Here is a 17171-nt window from a genome sequence, read left to right as displayed (position 1 = left end):
AGGTTGGGGGAAGGACCAAAGTTCAGTAGCAGAGCACATGCTTTCCATGCAAAAGGTCCAAAGGTTTGGGAAAGACTCCTGCCAATGGAATCAGTGGTTTGACAAAGCACATGTCAGCTTCCCGTGTTGTCAGTACACAGCTATGCATTGCGCTGGTATTGCATAGAAAGTAGTGTCCCTTGCATCTGATCCTGCACATCTATTTTCTGGTGCAGTAGCTTGTTTTATAGGATTATATTGAACTTCAGCTCCTTGATTCAGTAAACTGTTTCTTGGCACCTGTTGAGTGTATCTACTTTTAAAGTTTGTTTTATGCCTTAATGTTGAGCCATATGATTTGGAGCAGACTTTGACTTCTTTATTGTTTCAGTGGTGACACTCAAGGGAACTTTACAAATGGAGGGAACAGTGAGGAAATTAAGCAAGCCAGCATCTTGTTGATCCGCAAACTGTATGTCTTAATGCAGAATCTTGGACCGCTGCCTAATGACATTACATTGACCATGAAACTGTTCTACTACAATGATGGTAGGTGATGAGATTCCACCTTTCTTTGCTTCCCTTAATTTAATTCCCAGGACTAGCACACAAACAAGGAAATTGGGGAACTGCTATCAAAATGTATGTCAGAGTTTGCAGCTTGGAGGCAAATTGGTTGTCAAGATGGGCAGCGGGAAGGAATGGAGGGATCGTGTGAGAACAGCCACATACCTAAGTGGTTCCTTGTCATCCTAGAAAAATGTGACAAGTGGGGGACCGCAGGGTTCTGTCCACAGGGTTCTGGTCTTGTTTAAGATCTTTATAAATGACTTGGATGAAGGTATTGTGGTTATGCTCATCCAAACAAACTGGGAAGGGTAGCCAATACCTCAGAAGACAGAATCAGGATTCAAGATGACCTTAACAGATTGGAGAAGTGGGCCAGAACTAATAAAATGAATTTCAATAATGACAAATGTAAGGTTTTAGGTTGAACAAACAGCTGCACAGACATAAGATGGGAGACACCTGGCTTGACAGTAAAGGTAAAGGTAAAGGGACCCCTGACCATTGGGTCCAGTCGTGGCCGACTCTGGGGTTGCGGTGCTCATCTCGCTTTATTGGCCGAGGGAGCCGGCGTACAGCTTCCAGGTCATGTGGCCAGCATGACTAAGCCGCTTCTGGCGAACTAGAGCAGCACACGGAAACACTGTTTACCTTCCCGCCAGAGTGGTACCTATTTATCTATTTGCAGTTTGACGTGCTTTCGAACTGCTAGGTTGGCAGGAGCAGGGACCGAGCAACGGGAGCTCAACCCCATTCAAACTGCTGACCTTCTGATCACAGCGCCACCCGCATCCCTAGCTTGACAGTAGTACATGTGAAAAAGATCTAGGGGTCTTTGTAGACAACAAACCTGAGTCAACAGTGTTATGCAGCTGCAAAGAAACCTAATGCTATTCTAGGCTGCATCAACAGAGTATAGTATCCCAATTAAGAGAAGTAATAGTCCTGCTCTATTCTGTCTTGGTCAGAGCACCTCTAGAGAACCACAATTTAAGAAAAAATACTGACATGATGGAACATGTGCAGTGGAGGACTACTAAGATGATAAAAGGTCTGGAAGCAGAGCCTTATGAGGAACAGTTGAGGGAGTCGCTATGTTTGGCCTGGATAAGAGGAGACTGAGAGGAAATATGATTGCCATCTTCAAATATAAAAAATGCTGTCACATGGAAGAGGAAGCAAGCCTGTTTTCTCCTGCTCTGGAGGCTAGGGCCTGAACCAACAGGTTCAAATGAGAAAAAAGGAGATTGTGTGGCAAGGTCCCAATACCTTCCGGGATGTTGGAATAAAGACACATGAAACCAGTATATTAATGGGCAAAAAAGACCACAACTTTATTGGTTACAGAATGTGAGTGGTATTGGCTTAGGCATTGGAAACGAAATGACAATATCTGACTCCTGCCCATCTGCAGGAAGTCTTGGAGGGGTTAACCACCAGTTGGGGGAAGCCCTGCTGATGCACATCAACTAGGTACTCCCCCGGGGTCACCGCTAGAGGTCGTGCCATGGCCCTAGCCCCCCATCTGGGGCTTTGGACAGAGACTACGCCTCTCAGATTTCTTTAACGGAATACCCTTGAATTAGGAGGGGTGGGTGATGGCCACTACCTCTCCTCACCTTCAACCTAATACTCCAATGCCTAACCGCCTAACCCTACAAAGTTGTGTCAATTTGCTACGAGGTAGGTGACAAAACCAAATGGGTTCAAATGGCTGGTTTCAAATATCTAAAATGCTGTCACATGGATGAGGAAGCAAGCTTGTTTTCTCCTGCTCTGGAGGCTAGGACCTGAACCAACGGGTTCAAGTTACAATAAAGGAGATTCCAACTAAACATCAGGAATAACTTTCTGACAGTAACAGCTGTTCACCTCCCTCAGGAGGTAGTGGGCTCTCCTTCCTTGAAGGTTTTAAAGCAGAGGTTGGATGGGATGCTTTAATTGAGATTCCAGCATAGTAAGAAGTTGGACTCACTAGGTGACCCTTTGAGTTCATTCCAAGTTGACAATTCTCTGATTCTTATGTAAGCCATTCTGGGAACTTCTTTTGACTGAAAAGCGGTGTTAAAATGCTATAAATAAATAAATAAATGTTGGAACAAATAATTCATTTTGATAATTTCATTGTTTTATTCTCTTCATAAACCACTTCGCAGGGCTTTTTAAAAAAACAATCAAGTGGTATTTAATTCTTTGACATAAATAATAAATAAACAAGAGATGCACAAAATAACATGGAGCACAATATCTAATGAACTAACCATGGTTGTTGTTTTTTTGATTTTCTTCAGCTGCCTAGCCTAGCTTCTTGCTGTGGGGCCTGCATTTGCCTTTTGCTTCAGGCTGTGCAGCACAGGATTTCATATGTCTTTCCTTTGCAGTCACACCCAATGATTACCAGCCCCCTGGCTTTAAGGAAGGCAACATCTCTGATTGCCTGCTTTTTGATGGTGAACCAGTGAACCTCAAAGTCGGGTCAGTCTCCACTGGGTTCCACATTATGAAAGTGAGAGTAACAACAGATAGCAAACGGATGGGGTTGCTGGAGAGCAATCTGGTTGAGGAGAATGGTTCCACTGAGATCTCCCATCAGGGGCTAGACTGTGATGAGGAAGAAGAGGAAGGCAGCACTAAAGTAAAGGAAGAGGTTATATACAATATCATTTTCCTGAATCCATTTATGTGTTGTAGTAGGGGGGCAGCCCTGTATTGGGAAATTTTTAATGTCTGATGTTTTACAATTTTTTATGTGCTGTAAGCTGCCCAGAGTTGCTGGGGAAACCCAGCCAGATGGGTGGAGTATAAATAATAAAATTATTATTAATATTACTACTACTTAAAATTCTAGATTTAAAAGGGATTGAATGGTGGTTGTGTTTGACCATGCTGCTGAAAGAAAACATCCTATTATTAAAGCATCCACTGCACAATATCTGTTCAGTCTTTCTCCAGGACAGGTTGTTTCACAGGCAGGATGGTGGACTGCTGAACAGTCCGTATGCTCAAGAAGTTATTTCTAAGGGCACATCCAGATGTTTGATATGGTTTTTTTTAAAAAACAAACCAGCAACAACAAACCACCAGGGTTGTATAGAAAGGAACATAGGAAGTTCCAAATTTAATCAGTGGAATAATAACTCAAAATCACATATTGTTTGCGAAATAATTAACTAATTAGCAGAGTTAGTCATGAACATGCAAATAACTCTTCCCTGTACTGAACTGAATGAAAAAGAATCCATGTGCTGTAAATTGTTTTACAGAACCTTCAAGTTGATGGCATGGACAAAAACAGGATGCATGAAGGGAATGCAGATTCAGAAGGCAAAAACAGTGTTTTTTTTAATCAAAAGGGAGCAGGTATTTCTTTATTCATTTGAAATATTTTTGTGCCACCTTTAACAGTGATAACCTTCTCAAAGTAATTTATAGAATATCAAGCTATAAAAAATAAAAAAAAATAAAAATACTAGTAATGGTTAAAATGATAACTATCAAATATGATACCAAAAATCAGTTAATAGCAATTCTAAACATCAGAAATAGCCAGGCACTTAAGGTCTGTTTATAGTCAGCAATGAACTAGGCGTATGTCACAGAGAAGAGCATTTCATAGGGATGGGGCCACCACAGAAAGGCCCAGTCTGATGCTTGCCAAGTGAAGTGCCCCCCCCCCCTTGAAATAGTGCTTTCTGGTATTACCAAGGGTTCTTTCTGGGGCCTGTGATAGGCGTGAGTCTATCTCTGCAGGTAGCTAGCTAGGAGCTGTTTAGTTCAAGGTGGAACTCAGTGCAATGAGAAACTGTCTAAGCCTGGGACAAAGGCAAGCAAATAAGAAAGGGCTGCTACTCAAGATAAAGATTCCTCTTGAGAGTCTGGTGAGGTGAGAACTGGTTAAGTCTAGGGAAAGTGGGTGGCATTTTTATCTACTTTATTTTGCTATTTTGCTCCAAAGGAAATGAATTGGTCTTCTGTAACTTTTGCACTGCATTTCTTTTTCTCAAAACTCCATATTGTTTTGCATCTTGGTAAACTCTTCACTTGTTTCATTAGCCTGTGTGGTCTTAAAGGTAAAGGGACCCCTGCCCATTAGGTCCAGTCATGGACAACTCTGGGGTTGCAATGCTCATCTCGCTTTATTGGCCGAGGGAGCCGGCGTACAGATTCCAGGTCATGTGGCCAGCATGGCAAACCAGAGCAGCGCACGGAAACACTGTTTACCTTGCTGCCAGAGCGGTACCTATTTATCTACTTTCACTTTGATGTGCTTTCGAACTGCTAGGTTGGTTGGAGCAGGGACCAAGCAACGGGAGCTCACCCCATCGCAGGGATTCGAACCGCTGACCTTCTGATCGGCAAGCCCTAGGCTCTGTGGTTTAACCCATAGCGCCACCTGTGTCCCTGTGTGGTCTTAGCTTATGTTAAACACCCTCATACCTGGAAGCCATTGCCTATAGTACCTTGAAAGGCTATACTACTTACAGGATCAGAAGTACCATGGCTCTAAATACCAATCACTAGGAAGAATAGTGGGAGAGGGCTACTACTTGAGGACTTCCCATAGATACTTAGTTAGCTACTGTAGGACACATGGATAGAGATAGGCCTTTGGTCTTTATGCAGTTGGGATTATGTTCTTATGACTGATCTGGTGTCCAACTAATATTTTACATTAAAAGAGATGCATTTTAATTTTCCTGATTTAGCTCCTTTGTATTCAGTGATTTGTCTGTATTATAAATTTGTGTTTATCAAAATCTTTTTTTAAAAGGTATATATTTAAATAATAGAGTATTTTTAAAAAGATATCTACCTGAAACAGCATAATGTTTATATTTCAGAAACATCTAGAAAGACTGGTGTAAAAGGGGCAGAAAAAGCATCTCATCAGGTGAGCATCACTACATTGTAAATATGATTAACAATAGCTGATTCTCTGACTACGAGTGCCAGTTCAAGGCATTTTTCTGCCTGAAGTGGTATGCAAATGTTCCTCTACCCCTGGCTTGGACCAACACGTCTTCATGCACCATGTGAATTCAATTGTTCCCTTTAACTATCCCTGCACCCTGAAGTGACACCTGAAGCTGGAGAATGTGGCTTACTGTCTTTGCTGGCACCACCTAAAACCAATGTATCTGCATTTCCAGTAGGAGTCCAGGAAGTCTGGAAAATATTTTGCAATAGTGCACAACGGAATACCACCTAAAAAGCAAAAACCCCAAATTGTGATTTATCTGAAACAGCTAGATCTTCTAGCATTAGGCCACACCTCTAACCAATCCCTAGTGCCACATGATGGTGCCAACATTAGATGAGAACTTAATGCTTGGTTTCAGCTTTTAGGGGATGCTTGGAATCAATGCTGACATTCCTTAAAACAGCAGTAGTTGTGTTGGTTCTGTCAAGATGTAAATCCTTTAGTATTCAAGTTAGATTGAGGAGGGGGGAATTCGTAATCTCTGGATTACAAATGTGCCATGGTTTTGGAACTTCTTGGTAATGGTTGATGAAATCAAATGACTGTAGAACTGTCTTTGGATTTTGCACACACACACACCTCTTAGGATTGCAGCCTCAGCCACCTGCCTGCAAGATTAGAGTGGTAAGACTGGCCTGTCTTACAGGAAAGGATTTCTGAAATAAGTGTGTGCAGACTTTGAACACCACAAAAGTGCTATATAAATTATCATGCCAATGATTTTGCAATCCATTAAAAGGTTTCTTTTAAAATTATTTTAACTGTTTGCAATGTACAGCACACAGTAATGCATAGCCAGATGAAGGTGATAATAGAAACCTATGTAAGGGAAAATATACTTCAGTGCTTCTATGAACATCTTGCAATGTTTTTTAAAAGAAAGCTGAGGACAAGGGTACTGCTAGAGGGTTTGGCTTCATAGAGTAAAAAATGCTCGTTAACCCTGTGTCAGCCCAAAACATTTCAGTGCTTGAGGCAAAAAGTCTCAGTGGCAGCACAGGACAAAAATATACATACTGTAATATATTAAATAACTGAAAGTTTGGTGCCCTGTAATGGTGTCCAAACTTTGACCCATGAGGCTACTGACTCAGTGTATGTGGTATATTTTGAAATGATGACATGACATTTTGTTTGAAGTAATCATTGAGTAAGTTTAGGGCTTGTTCACGTCAGCCCTTGTCTCTTGTATGAAAAAATAGGAAGGATACAATTTTGCACTTCCTTTACTCAGCAGTCTGAAAGTGCTGACTCATTGAACACACACTGTGGATAGTGGCCCTCATTAAAATGGCATGATTCATGCATGCTGCAGATTTAAATTTGATGGCTTGTATTAAAGTAGAACACGTTAGTACTGGGCACTCTACTGTCAAGGAATAGATGTGGGCACATTCTTCCCTCTACTTTTTGTCACCACAGTAATTAATTTCTAGCATAAATAAATAACCATTTTCATTGGCAATTTTATCAATGGGAAAATGGACTCCCATTTTTCAGAGACTCTCTTGACTACAGGCAAGATCATGTGGACTACTTCAGGGGAAAAGAACACCAGGTTGCTAGACAAAAGCAGTACACTGATCTCAAAATGCCATTACTTTGTGAATGATTCATTCATTCTGTTCCACATACCACAGGGACTTTCCCTTCCCATTGTCTCACTAGGAAGTAGGCAAGCCAAATAAATGATTAGCACATACTTTAGTGGAATGGGGCTCACAAAGAATACCAGACTACAAAAATTTGAATATAACATTGTGGGTAAGAAAGTGCAGTAAAACGTAGGCAAGAGAGATCAAAGAATGTATTAGGGTGATCTCATTTTGTAGCTGACTCTTCTTTACTTACACCCCGGAATACAGCCAAATTAAGCTGAAGTACTTGGCTCAAGAGGGACGCTGGTGGCGCTGTGGGTCAAACCACAGAGCCTAGGGCTTGCCGATCAGAAGGTCGGCGGTTCGAATTCCCGCGACGGGGTGAGCTCCCGTTGCTCGGTGTCTGCTCCTGCCAACCTAGCAGTTTGAAAGCACGTCAAAGTGCAAGTAAGCTCCGGCGGGAAGGTAAACGGTGTTTCCGTGCACTGCTCTGGTTCGCCAGAAGCGGCTTAGTCATGCTGGCCACATGACCCGGAAGCTGCACTTGAGAGCCAGTGTGGTGTAGTGGTTAAGAGCGGTAGTCTCGTAATCTGGGGAACCAGGTTCGCCTCTCCGCTCCTCCACATGCAGCTGCTGGGTGACCTTGGGCCAGTCACACTTCTTTAAAGTCTCTCAGCCCCATTCACCTCACAGAGGAAGAGGGGGAGGAAGGGAAAGGAGAATGTTAGCCGCTTTGAGACTCCTGAAGGGGAGTGAAAGGCAGGATATCAAATCCAAACTTTTCTTCTTCTTCTTCTGTACGCCGACTCCTTCGGCCAATAAAGTGAGATGAGTGCCGCAACCCCAGAGTCAGCTACGACTGGACCTAATGGTCAGGGGCCCCTTTACCTTTACCTTTCGTTGGCTCAAGAGCTAACCAATAGAGAGATGGGAACCTGTGGTCCTCCATGTGTTGATCGCACCATCTCAGACTATTCCTATATATTGGCAACTTTGGCTGGAGCAGATGGGAGACAACAGGAGAGCCACAGATTTCCCATCCCTGTGGGATGTAAGTGTGTTCCAAGGCTCTCTTTTAAAAAGTTAAAGTCAGTTCCAAAGGGGAAATTTAGAAATAGAAGGGAAGGCTGCTTAATCCTTTCTGTGTCCACCATTTCTTTACTCTAAATCTCACCCATTTCCTGCCCAAATAACTTCCTCTCCTACGAGATTCAAAGTGTGCATTTGCAAGGATAATGTGTGTTTGGAACCCTATGCTAAGGAAAGGAGCTTTGAGGGAGGAATTATGAAATGGTGAACAAAGAAAATGTTAATCAACCCACCCACCTTTGCCAGTTCTCTGCTCTAAACACTCATTCCAGAAAAGGGCTGGGATGCTGTTGCACACATTAGCTGTAATGCAGCTTGTCAATTCCATTAAAACTATTGCATGTACCCTCTCAATTCTCTCTACCTTCTTTTATTCCACTGATCTCCCTCAGTTCAGACACAGATAAGTTCATGTCAGATCTGAACCCACATCATTTGCATGTGAAATTTTCCCCTTCCTGGTGGATTTCAGTTTCCCAATAGCTTGTCTGGGTTTCTGAATGCCTACTCATATTCCATAATGGCATATCTCGTTGTATCTCTCTATTTCTAATAGGAACTTTTAAGCTAATGATCCAGGCAATATAGATTTGGGTAACCTCAGTAGATTGTATTCACTAACCTCCCTGCTATTTTATCTTTTTGTCACTTTGAGCTGCAAAGCCATTTTACTTATGTCTGCCATTTTTTTTGTAAATAAACATATATTCATTTAGATTAAGAACATAAAAAGAGACTGTCTGCTGGAGCTGGCTAATGGCCCATCTAACCTAGCATTCTGTTCTCATAGTGCCCAGCCAGATGCTTGTAAGCAGGACCTTTTCTTACATTCGTTGGTCTTCGCTAACTCCCTTAAAGAAGCAGGATTTCAGCCGGTATTTTTAAAATAATAGTGTCCATTTCAATAACATCTGTGGCATACAAGCATCTCCAGTAACGAGCCCCACAATAATAGTTCCATGAACATGCAGGATCGATACGGTTTCACATATGTGTGTACAGATACATGAGTAGATCTAGTAACAGACTACCCCTATGAAAATTGTTACAATGGAATGGATTATTAAGTTGCTCTGGGTGACCTAAATGTATTTTACTTCTAAATCTCTTCCATTTAGCCTGGCTCTTATAGTGTCTGCCATCCAGCTGGCACACCCACTGTAGTGGTATCACTTTTGCTGATCACTCAAACAAGTGCTGTTGCTAGGAAAATGTGGCAGTTCCAACCCACACCCCCTCCAGCCACCAACTGGTTCTTCCCCATCTAGCCATCCATTCTCCACACAGCATGTTAAAAGTGTGACTAAAGAAGTATTGGGGCAGACAGACTTTCCCTAAAAGCAGCTCTGTCCCCTTCGGCAGGAACTCTCAGACATACCTCCATCCTTAACATTGCTCTTGGCAGAAGGACTGCTTTTCCTAGGACAAAGAAGCAACAGGGTGGAGCAGAAACTCTTCCACTGTTGTGATTCCAGGGAAGGGCAGAAAGGATGTTTGCCTGAGACAAGGGCTATCTAGGGAACAGATCTTAAAAAAGATGAAAATGCCTTTCTTGCAAAGTCACTTTTCTAATGATATACACACACATTCAAATGACAGTGGAGATACTAGTATGGAAAGAATTTCACAGAAAGGGGTGGCTTTACTATTCACTTGCTTTTCATAGTTTCCCTTACCATATTTGGTAAAAACTAGAGGTATATATAGGCTTTTTAAAAAAAACTACGGAAGATCCTGGTCTTGGGCCTCAAACATTACAAAAAATAACATATTTGAATGAATAGATTCATGGCTACCATAAGTTTCCCCTGGCATAACCCTGTTTCATTTTCCCTCATCTTGTTGTTGGCATTCATCTGTCTTGGGAGATGATGGAGGAGTATGAATTTGAGAAGTTCTAGGAGAGGCAGGAATTATTAATAGTTTGGACTCTTGTGCTAGTCAATTAATTAACCTGGCTGCTTGTTTATATTTGGTCCTCCTGATTAAATTATGGGGCCTAATTAAATGGGCATTCTCCCAACATTATGATTTATTTGCTATGGTTTATTTATATACTGTACTGCTTTTTGGCCCAAAGGCTTCCACAACAGTGAACAGCATATTAATACAAAAGAAGGATACAATAAATAAAACTATATATATATATCCAAATATCCACCAAACACATTCATCCCTTACATCATCTAATCTTGAAGTTCAGCCTCTAGCCTCACTCCTTGCCACACCCTCTCCTCAGTTGCAGTGACCTTTGAAGCAATCTGTAATGGGAGAAGAACTAGAGGGAGCAAATTAGTAATCAGTTGGATTACTTACCACCTAACTAAAAAGCATGGGAAAGCCTTAGGTTTACTCCATCCTTCAACCACCTGTACTATCATGGGATGGGAGACAGGCCAATAAGAGAAGAGTAATATTCTGATGAAGCTGAGACTGGGGAGGCAGCTGCGATAGGCCTGAGTGCCCCGTTTGCTTATGAGCATCCACGTGAGAGCTGAACTGGAGTCTTGTTAATATTGCCTGGTTTTTTTTGGGGGGGGGGGAGACTTCATAATTTGAGGAGGTTGTGGTAATGAAAATAAGAATTTTCAAGTTGTGAGGTTGAGTTGGGAACTACACATTGTTGTTCCAGTTGGACCTGGAAATGCAGCAGGGAAGATGCAAAGAGCACTCATGTGACTTACAGCTGTCATAAGACTTGGGTTTTTTTTTGTTTTTTTAAAGAAAAACTCCCTGCTCCACTTAGCCACCTTTCCTGATAAATGAAGAGCAACCAGTCCCTTTCCAAATTCTTACAAACATTTCCCACCCCCAAAACTTCAGGGGAGTTCTCCTCCCCACCCCTTCCCAAATCACCAAAAGAACTTGAGCGGAAATGTTCAAAGAATCATAGAAGTGTAGAGTTGGAATGTACAACAAGGTCATCTAGTCCAATCGCCTCCAATGCTGGAATCTTTTTGATCAGTGTGGGGTTTGAACCCACGACTCTGAGATTAATAGTCTCATGCTCTTCCGACTGAGCTATCCCAGCTTCAGACCATTTCTAATTTGAACTAAATCCTTTGCATAGGAAGAGCTTAAAATTAAACCTTAATTCACGAGACAATGATTTTTCTTTAAAAACTGACTTATCTGTGCCCCAAAACATATCTTCAGTTTTGCAACAAGGCATGTTTGTACCAGTGTCTCTCCCATTCACTTCAATAGAACTTCTACATTTGAACTTACTTGTGCTGTCAGCTACTTCAATTAGTGTCTGTGCATGGGGTAGGGGAAAGTAGCTGTTTTTGCCTTAGGCATCAAAATGTCTTGGTCTCAGGCCAACCCTGCATGAGGCACAGCAGAAGTCCCTACTCATGGATTTTAAATTCCCAGCCATTTGATGGTGGCTGTGGTGGGGAAGTCAGCTTAATCCTGTGTGCTTAACTTCTCCAGTCTTCAATGAAGACTTTTTAAAGACAGTCCCCTGTGCTAAGGCTGGACTTCTCCTTTTTGATGATGTGGGGATGAGGAGATCACTGCATTAACAGAAGTAACAGAAAACTGTGGGAAAAGTTCCTCTATCTAGCAACTCCTGCATTTACTCGTAAGCCTGGGTTGGAAATGGTTGCTTTCTAACAATTTGAGGTTTCCTCCCTTCTATCAAAATAGTTTATTTTTGTTTAAGGCAGAATAATATTTATAGACCAGCTAGAAGAAAGCATTTGAACCCTCAAAAGCAGCATTTCTGCAAAGGAAACACGGTCCTTGTGGTTGCAGTTCTGCCACTATGTAAAGGGTAAAGAGGTGCACTGTGAGATCTGGCTGTGTAAAGTTTTATATACTATACCTTGAGCTGTGTGCAATCTGTGGATGTCTAAAAAAAAGTCAATGAAATTTCTGCCTTTGTTCCGTGCACGGAACATGGGACCTCTGGCCCATAGCTTCCACAACCCCTAAACATTGGTCATGCTGTCTGGGGCTGATGAGAGTTGAAAACAAACAGCATCTTAAGCGTCACGGTTTCTCTATCGCTATTCTGTGCCCAAAAATAATTTATACAGATTAAATGTTTGTTTTTACATTTATGATTATGATTAATCATCACCATCATTAAATAATTCCGTGGAGAAGGGAACTTCCCTCAGGGTCAGAAACATGGAAGGGCAGCCAATTGCAATGAAATAGTGCTGTGGTGCAGGGGTGCCAAGTTGAATAAAATGTTGCGGGGGCTGGTAAGCCCCATCCTGCATAATCAATCACATGACATGATGTGCGCGCGCACACACACACACACACACACACACTCTATTTGAATGGCAATGCCCATCAACTTGCGGGGGTGTGTGTGTTTCAAATATTTTATTGGGGGCGAAGAACCCTCAGCCCCTAGGACTTGGCTCCTATGCTGTGATGTCACTTAGAAGCCATGGTTACAGCATTCGCATGGTAGTAAAACATAGAACAAGGATGAAAGCTGTAATCCATAACATCTGGAGGGCACTAGGTTGATGAAGGATGCTCTAGTTGATACTATTCTTGTCCCTCTGCTTTGAACCTTCCCACTACCTGGATACAATTAAAAGACCTATAACAAAATGCTTTTTCACTGAAATATAATAAGCTAAGCCTGGGACACAAGGATATTTTGTGGCACAATCTGACGTATGAATACAATTAAAGAAGATTCAGAAAATGGACTGTTGGCCTTGGGCCATGAATGTTGATTAGGGTAGTTGGGTGTGACTGTGTGTACTTGTCTTTGTTTGATATTGCAGCACATTCAAAAGGCTACAGTCTTCTAAAGCTGTGGCACTCAAACTGTATACTTCGGGTGAATATGACAATTTTGGTTTCTCCCAATTCCTCATTTTTCCATTCTTAAATTTGGTTCTCCATATTTCTACATCAGTTTGTCATTTTTGTTTTTAACCTCATGAACATTAATCAGCAATTTAGTGCAAATTGCTCCTAATAAACACATTTTATACACAGTTTTCCCCAATATACACAATTTTGCAAAGCAATTTTCCAGCATATAGATTTGTGTATGTTATTTCCACTAATATTCATTTATATGCACACTTTCTCCCAATATATGGATTTTTGTACACATTGCTTGGCCGGAGAGCTGCACTGCAAAATTCAAAGACATACAAATTTTGAAGGGTGGTTTGTTTCAGTTACTGTATTGTTTCTGATAGTGCAAATTAGGTAAGCTTCCTTTTAAATGCAAACTGAATGGAATTTCTCCTCAAGCACAAAGAAAAGATGCATAATGTCTGACAAGATTCCATGAGAAGCAGGCTCGCTTCTCGCTTCCACTAGATATCTTCCCCTTCAATGTACAGTTGCAGGTGGATGCTGAGTATGTTCTTCTAGGTCACAGTCTCAACCAAGACCTAGCTAGACAGACCGCTTCATGGTTTTTCTCTCTCCTGTTGCAGCAATTGTAATGTCCTGTATGATTTTTAATTGTATTTCTCTTGCTTCTTATATTTCTTATATTGTATTTTATTGTATTACAATTTGCGCTGCATAGAATTCAGTCTGTAACACCATAAGAAATGACAGGAGGAATGAAAATACATTTTTAAATCAATATTAGTAGTTGATGCAGACCACCTGAATGAAGCTTGCAGACCACTGATGGTCCGTGGATCACAATTTGGGAACTCATTCCCTAAAACATGCTCTGGAATATTTTGCAATATGTTACAGTTCCATCAATCTTCCTGCAAGTATTCCTTAGCAGACAAGTTGATGGGGAAAAGTTTAAGGTGATGGGGGAAAGTTTAGTGAATAATACACAGTTTGAAATACACAACTCTAGAGAGGCAGATGTGCCTAGAATTACAAGATATACTGAAGGACCAATCTTCTTTGCCATTACTCTTGCAGAAATTGAGACTGGACAGTGCTTTTAGCCAGGAGGAAGCAAGTGGCCCAGGGAAGAAGAGGAAGGTCAGCATGCCAGTCAACTCCATTCTTGCAGCTCAGCATCTATGACTGCCATGGACTGCTTTGCTTTGACTATAATGTGCTAGTAGGCATCCTTCCTGTTTACTGTGTCTTCTAATCTTTTACCTGCTTTAGTGAACTCTCCATGCACAGAACATATCTATATTTTCAAGAGGCTATATCTAGTTTCCTGTTTTAAACCCTGTGTGGAATAGACCTGCATATATAAATGTATAGGGTGTAGTTACTTTGATGCTCTAGCTAAGCTAGAATGAACCTCCATAGATTCTATACAGTTTAGGGGTGTTTGAAGCTGTTGTTTTTGCCACACTGATAGAAACATCCCCCATTCTTTCCTTTCCAGTCATTTCTATTGAGCTTGTATCTGTCACTTGGTTATTAATTGTCATTTAAGATGCCACAGTCTGAAAATGCAAGTTGTAGCTCAAACTAGCAGGATATACAGTAGTTGCTTCATTGTCTACTTCCACTTCCCCAAGCAGTTGAAGGTTTTGGGGACAGTCACCATAAGATCCTATTCATTCTTTGTAGATGAGAGTACTGGAAATTTGCACTCACGCTCCATAGTTTGTTAATTTACAAATATTCAGGTATTTATCTGCCTTCTGTCCACATAAAAAGTCTCATCTCTCATTCCCTGGCTCACCCCAGGCCAAATTGCCACATACTACACCTTTTCCCAGAGGGCAGGACTCTTCAGACAACAGCCCCATTTCCTCTCCATTAAGTGACACTGCCCCAAAGTGCTTCATCACAAAGCATATAGTGTGGAATTGCTACACTTGGTTCATATTTTATGGGGAATCTACATCAGGCTTCAGAATATCTGGTGCTTTTTAAAAGAATTGAAGAGTAATGCCGTCCCTGCAAGTATAGACTACTTTAGCACTTCTGTCTGTTTAACAGTTCTAGTTATGATATGTGCCGGGGAATCTATTGCCACTTTACACCATTTAAATTTGTGTTCTATTTAGTGAAGAATGCTTTTCCATTTCTTTTAAAAATGAACATATTCATACAATAGTGCTTAACTGAAATACAGTTATAGGGGTGATTATAAAACTGATTTTAAAAATTTCATTTTTCTTTACCATTAATTTTAGCACTTCTTAATTTTTTCCAGTCATCCCAAAACACTTCATAATATTTAAAAACATTTATATTAATTCCTTCCTTTTTGAATATTCTTTATATACCAACTATATTAATCTATATATGCTAAATATAACGCAGCATGAAACTGTGTGTGTGTGCGTGCATATAAATATAAATGGTTTCTATACTAATATTACAAAGAAAATGAATATATGTATTGTAAATAGATAAATAAATAAATGGCAGTTTCAAAATGTAACTAACTTTTTTATTTCTTGTCCCAAGTTTCCCAATTCCTTCTTAGCTACCAAACGCCAACCATTAATAACTTCCTCTCTTTTTCTCCTTAAGCACAGCTGTTAGTTTTACAGTATTTGATTGTTCCAAGAGTTTCCTTAGAAGGCCCATTTAATTAGGTTTCCAACATCTTCCAATGTGTTCTTTACAAGATTCTGGCCAGTGTTATCATAAATAATACTTGCATTTGGTGTCATGTCATTTTGCATTCCTTTACATAGTTTGAGAGAACTTTCCATTTCAAAACATTTTTTACTAGCTCTGAAAGTAATAGCACAATTGTACTTGAATAAACATGTGCTTTAATGCAAATTAAATCATTGATGAAAAGGCTAGATTTTAAAAGTGGGGGAAACGGTTGTTCACGTGAATTGTGCCTGTCCTACATACACACCTCTATCCATCCTGTGGATGAAAAACAGCAGGATGAATAAACCACAAAAAGCCACTATATCCATGAAATATGGGAAGTCAGGGTTCATCTACACTTTTGTTTGGTCCATGACTTCTACGTTTGTTTTTGTTCTGCTGCTTTCCCCGGGAAAACCAGCCGTATACCACTGAATCAGAGCAAACATCAATCAAGTTTTTTGTGGATTGTCTTTGTTCCAATTCAGTGGTAAATAGCAGATTTTCCCGGGAAAGCAGCAGGACAAAAGAAAATCCTCTCAGACCTGTGCCTAGAAGTGTGGATGAGACCTCAGTTGCATTTCCTTACAGCAGAAGAGCAATGATTGACTAGCACTAGGAGCTTCCTGTCTGGAGGCACCTTAAGACATGCCACACTGAGGATCCTACAGGGTGACTGAAGCAAGGGAGTCAAGCCACATGGTACAGTAGAAGGTAAATATGAGGACCAGCCCTTATGAAATCTGTAACGCATACCAGATGCAGACAAAGTATGTTTCCTGGAAGTAATCATATTGCAAGAAGATCTCCCCTTCATAACTCAAGTGAAGTGTAGAGTGAGGCTAATTATGCACATGTTCTGAGGGTGGCGTCACAACTGATTTGTTATTCCCCAAAATCATCTGCCTCGTTGGTTCCAGAAACAAACAGTGTTTTTATGTAGCTTTTCATATGGCCACACTTCAGGTTGTGTAATCCGGCAGTCCAGAAAAGCTCACAAGGGAAGCTGGAATGCGTGGGTGGTTTGGGGAATTTGTAGGAGGCCCCTTTGTGGGGCACAAAATATAATCCATCAACCCCCAACAGCTAATGAATTCATGAAATCCGAACTCTGTAGAGTACTAGCAGCAGACGCAAAGTGGCATTCCACAATAGTCTTTTTCTAGTCCTCTGCGGAGATGCCAGGGACTGAACCAGGAATCTTCTGCGTGCAAAGCATGTACTCTACCACTGAGCTATGGTTTCCCCCCAAATGTTGGGCCAAACTAAACATGGCAGAGAGTACTTTTATCTTGTCAGTACTTTAAGTGGCAAAACCACTGAAGGGAAAAGGTTTAACATCCCCAAAAGCCCTCTGTCAATTGACACTGAAGGAGGAACATGATAGAAGCTTATACACCGATGAATGGTGATGTTCCACTCACTCTCATTACACACAAATGCGGAGTCAGTTAATTGGCATTAACTGTATTTCT

General features: G+C 41.1%; 1 protein-coding gene and 1 non-coding gene across 15 annotated transcripts in view; one reads left to right on the top strand and one right to left on the bottom strand.

The window, feature by feature from the left end:
- Positions 1–15529, top strand: part of HORMAD2 (HORMA domain containing 2) — a 73323-nt gene extending 57794 nt beyond the window's left edge. For 12 of the 14 annotated variants that reach the window (XM_053369361.1, XM_053369358.1, XM_053369363.1 and 9 more), the window contains 5 exons: positions 371–528; positions 2928–3193; positions 3810–3906; positions 5388–5437; positions 14095–15529. In XM_053369361.1, the coding sequence (XP_053225336.1) occupies positions 371–528; positions 2928–3193; positions 3810–3906; positions 5388–5437; positions 14095–14202 (679 nt within the window). In that variant the 3' untranslated portion in view covers positions 14203–15529. The remainder of the gene's footprint in view (positions 1–370; positions 529–2927; positions 3194–3809; positions 3907–5387; positions 5438–14094) is intronic. The other 2 variants (XM_053369365.1, XM_053369369.1) reach the window with 2 other exon arrangements.
- On the bottom strand, positions 11173–11253 carry TRNAN-AUU (transfer RNA asparagine (anticodon AUU)). The gene has a single exon. It is a non-coding gene; the product is annotated as a tRNA-Asn (tRNA).
- Positions 15530–17171: the final 1642 nt, after the last annotated feature.

The sequence above is a fragment of the Podarcis raffonei genome, chromosome 16 (genome assembly GCF_027172205.1).
Source record: "Podarcis raffonei isolate rPodRaf1 chromosome 16, rPodRaf1.pri, whole genome shotgun sequence".
In the NCBI taxonomy this organism is placed as follows: Eukaryota; Metazoa; Chordata; class Lepidosauria; order Squamata; family Lacertidae; genus Podarcis; species Podarcis raffonei.
This window is presented reverse-complemented; position numbering and strand designations above follow the sequence as displayed.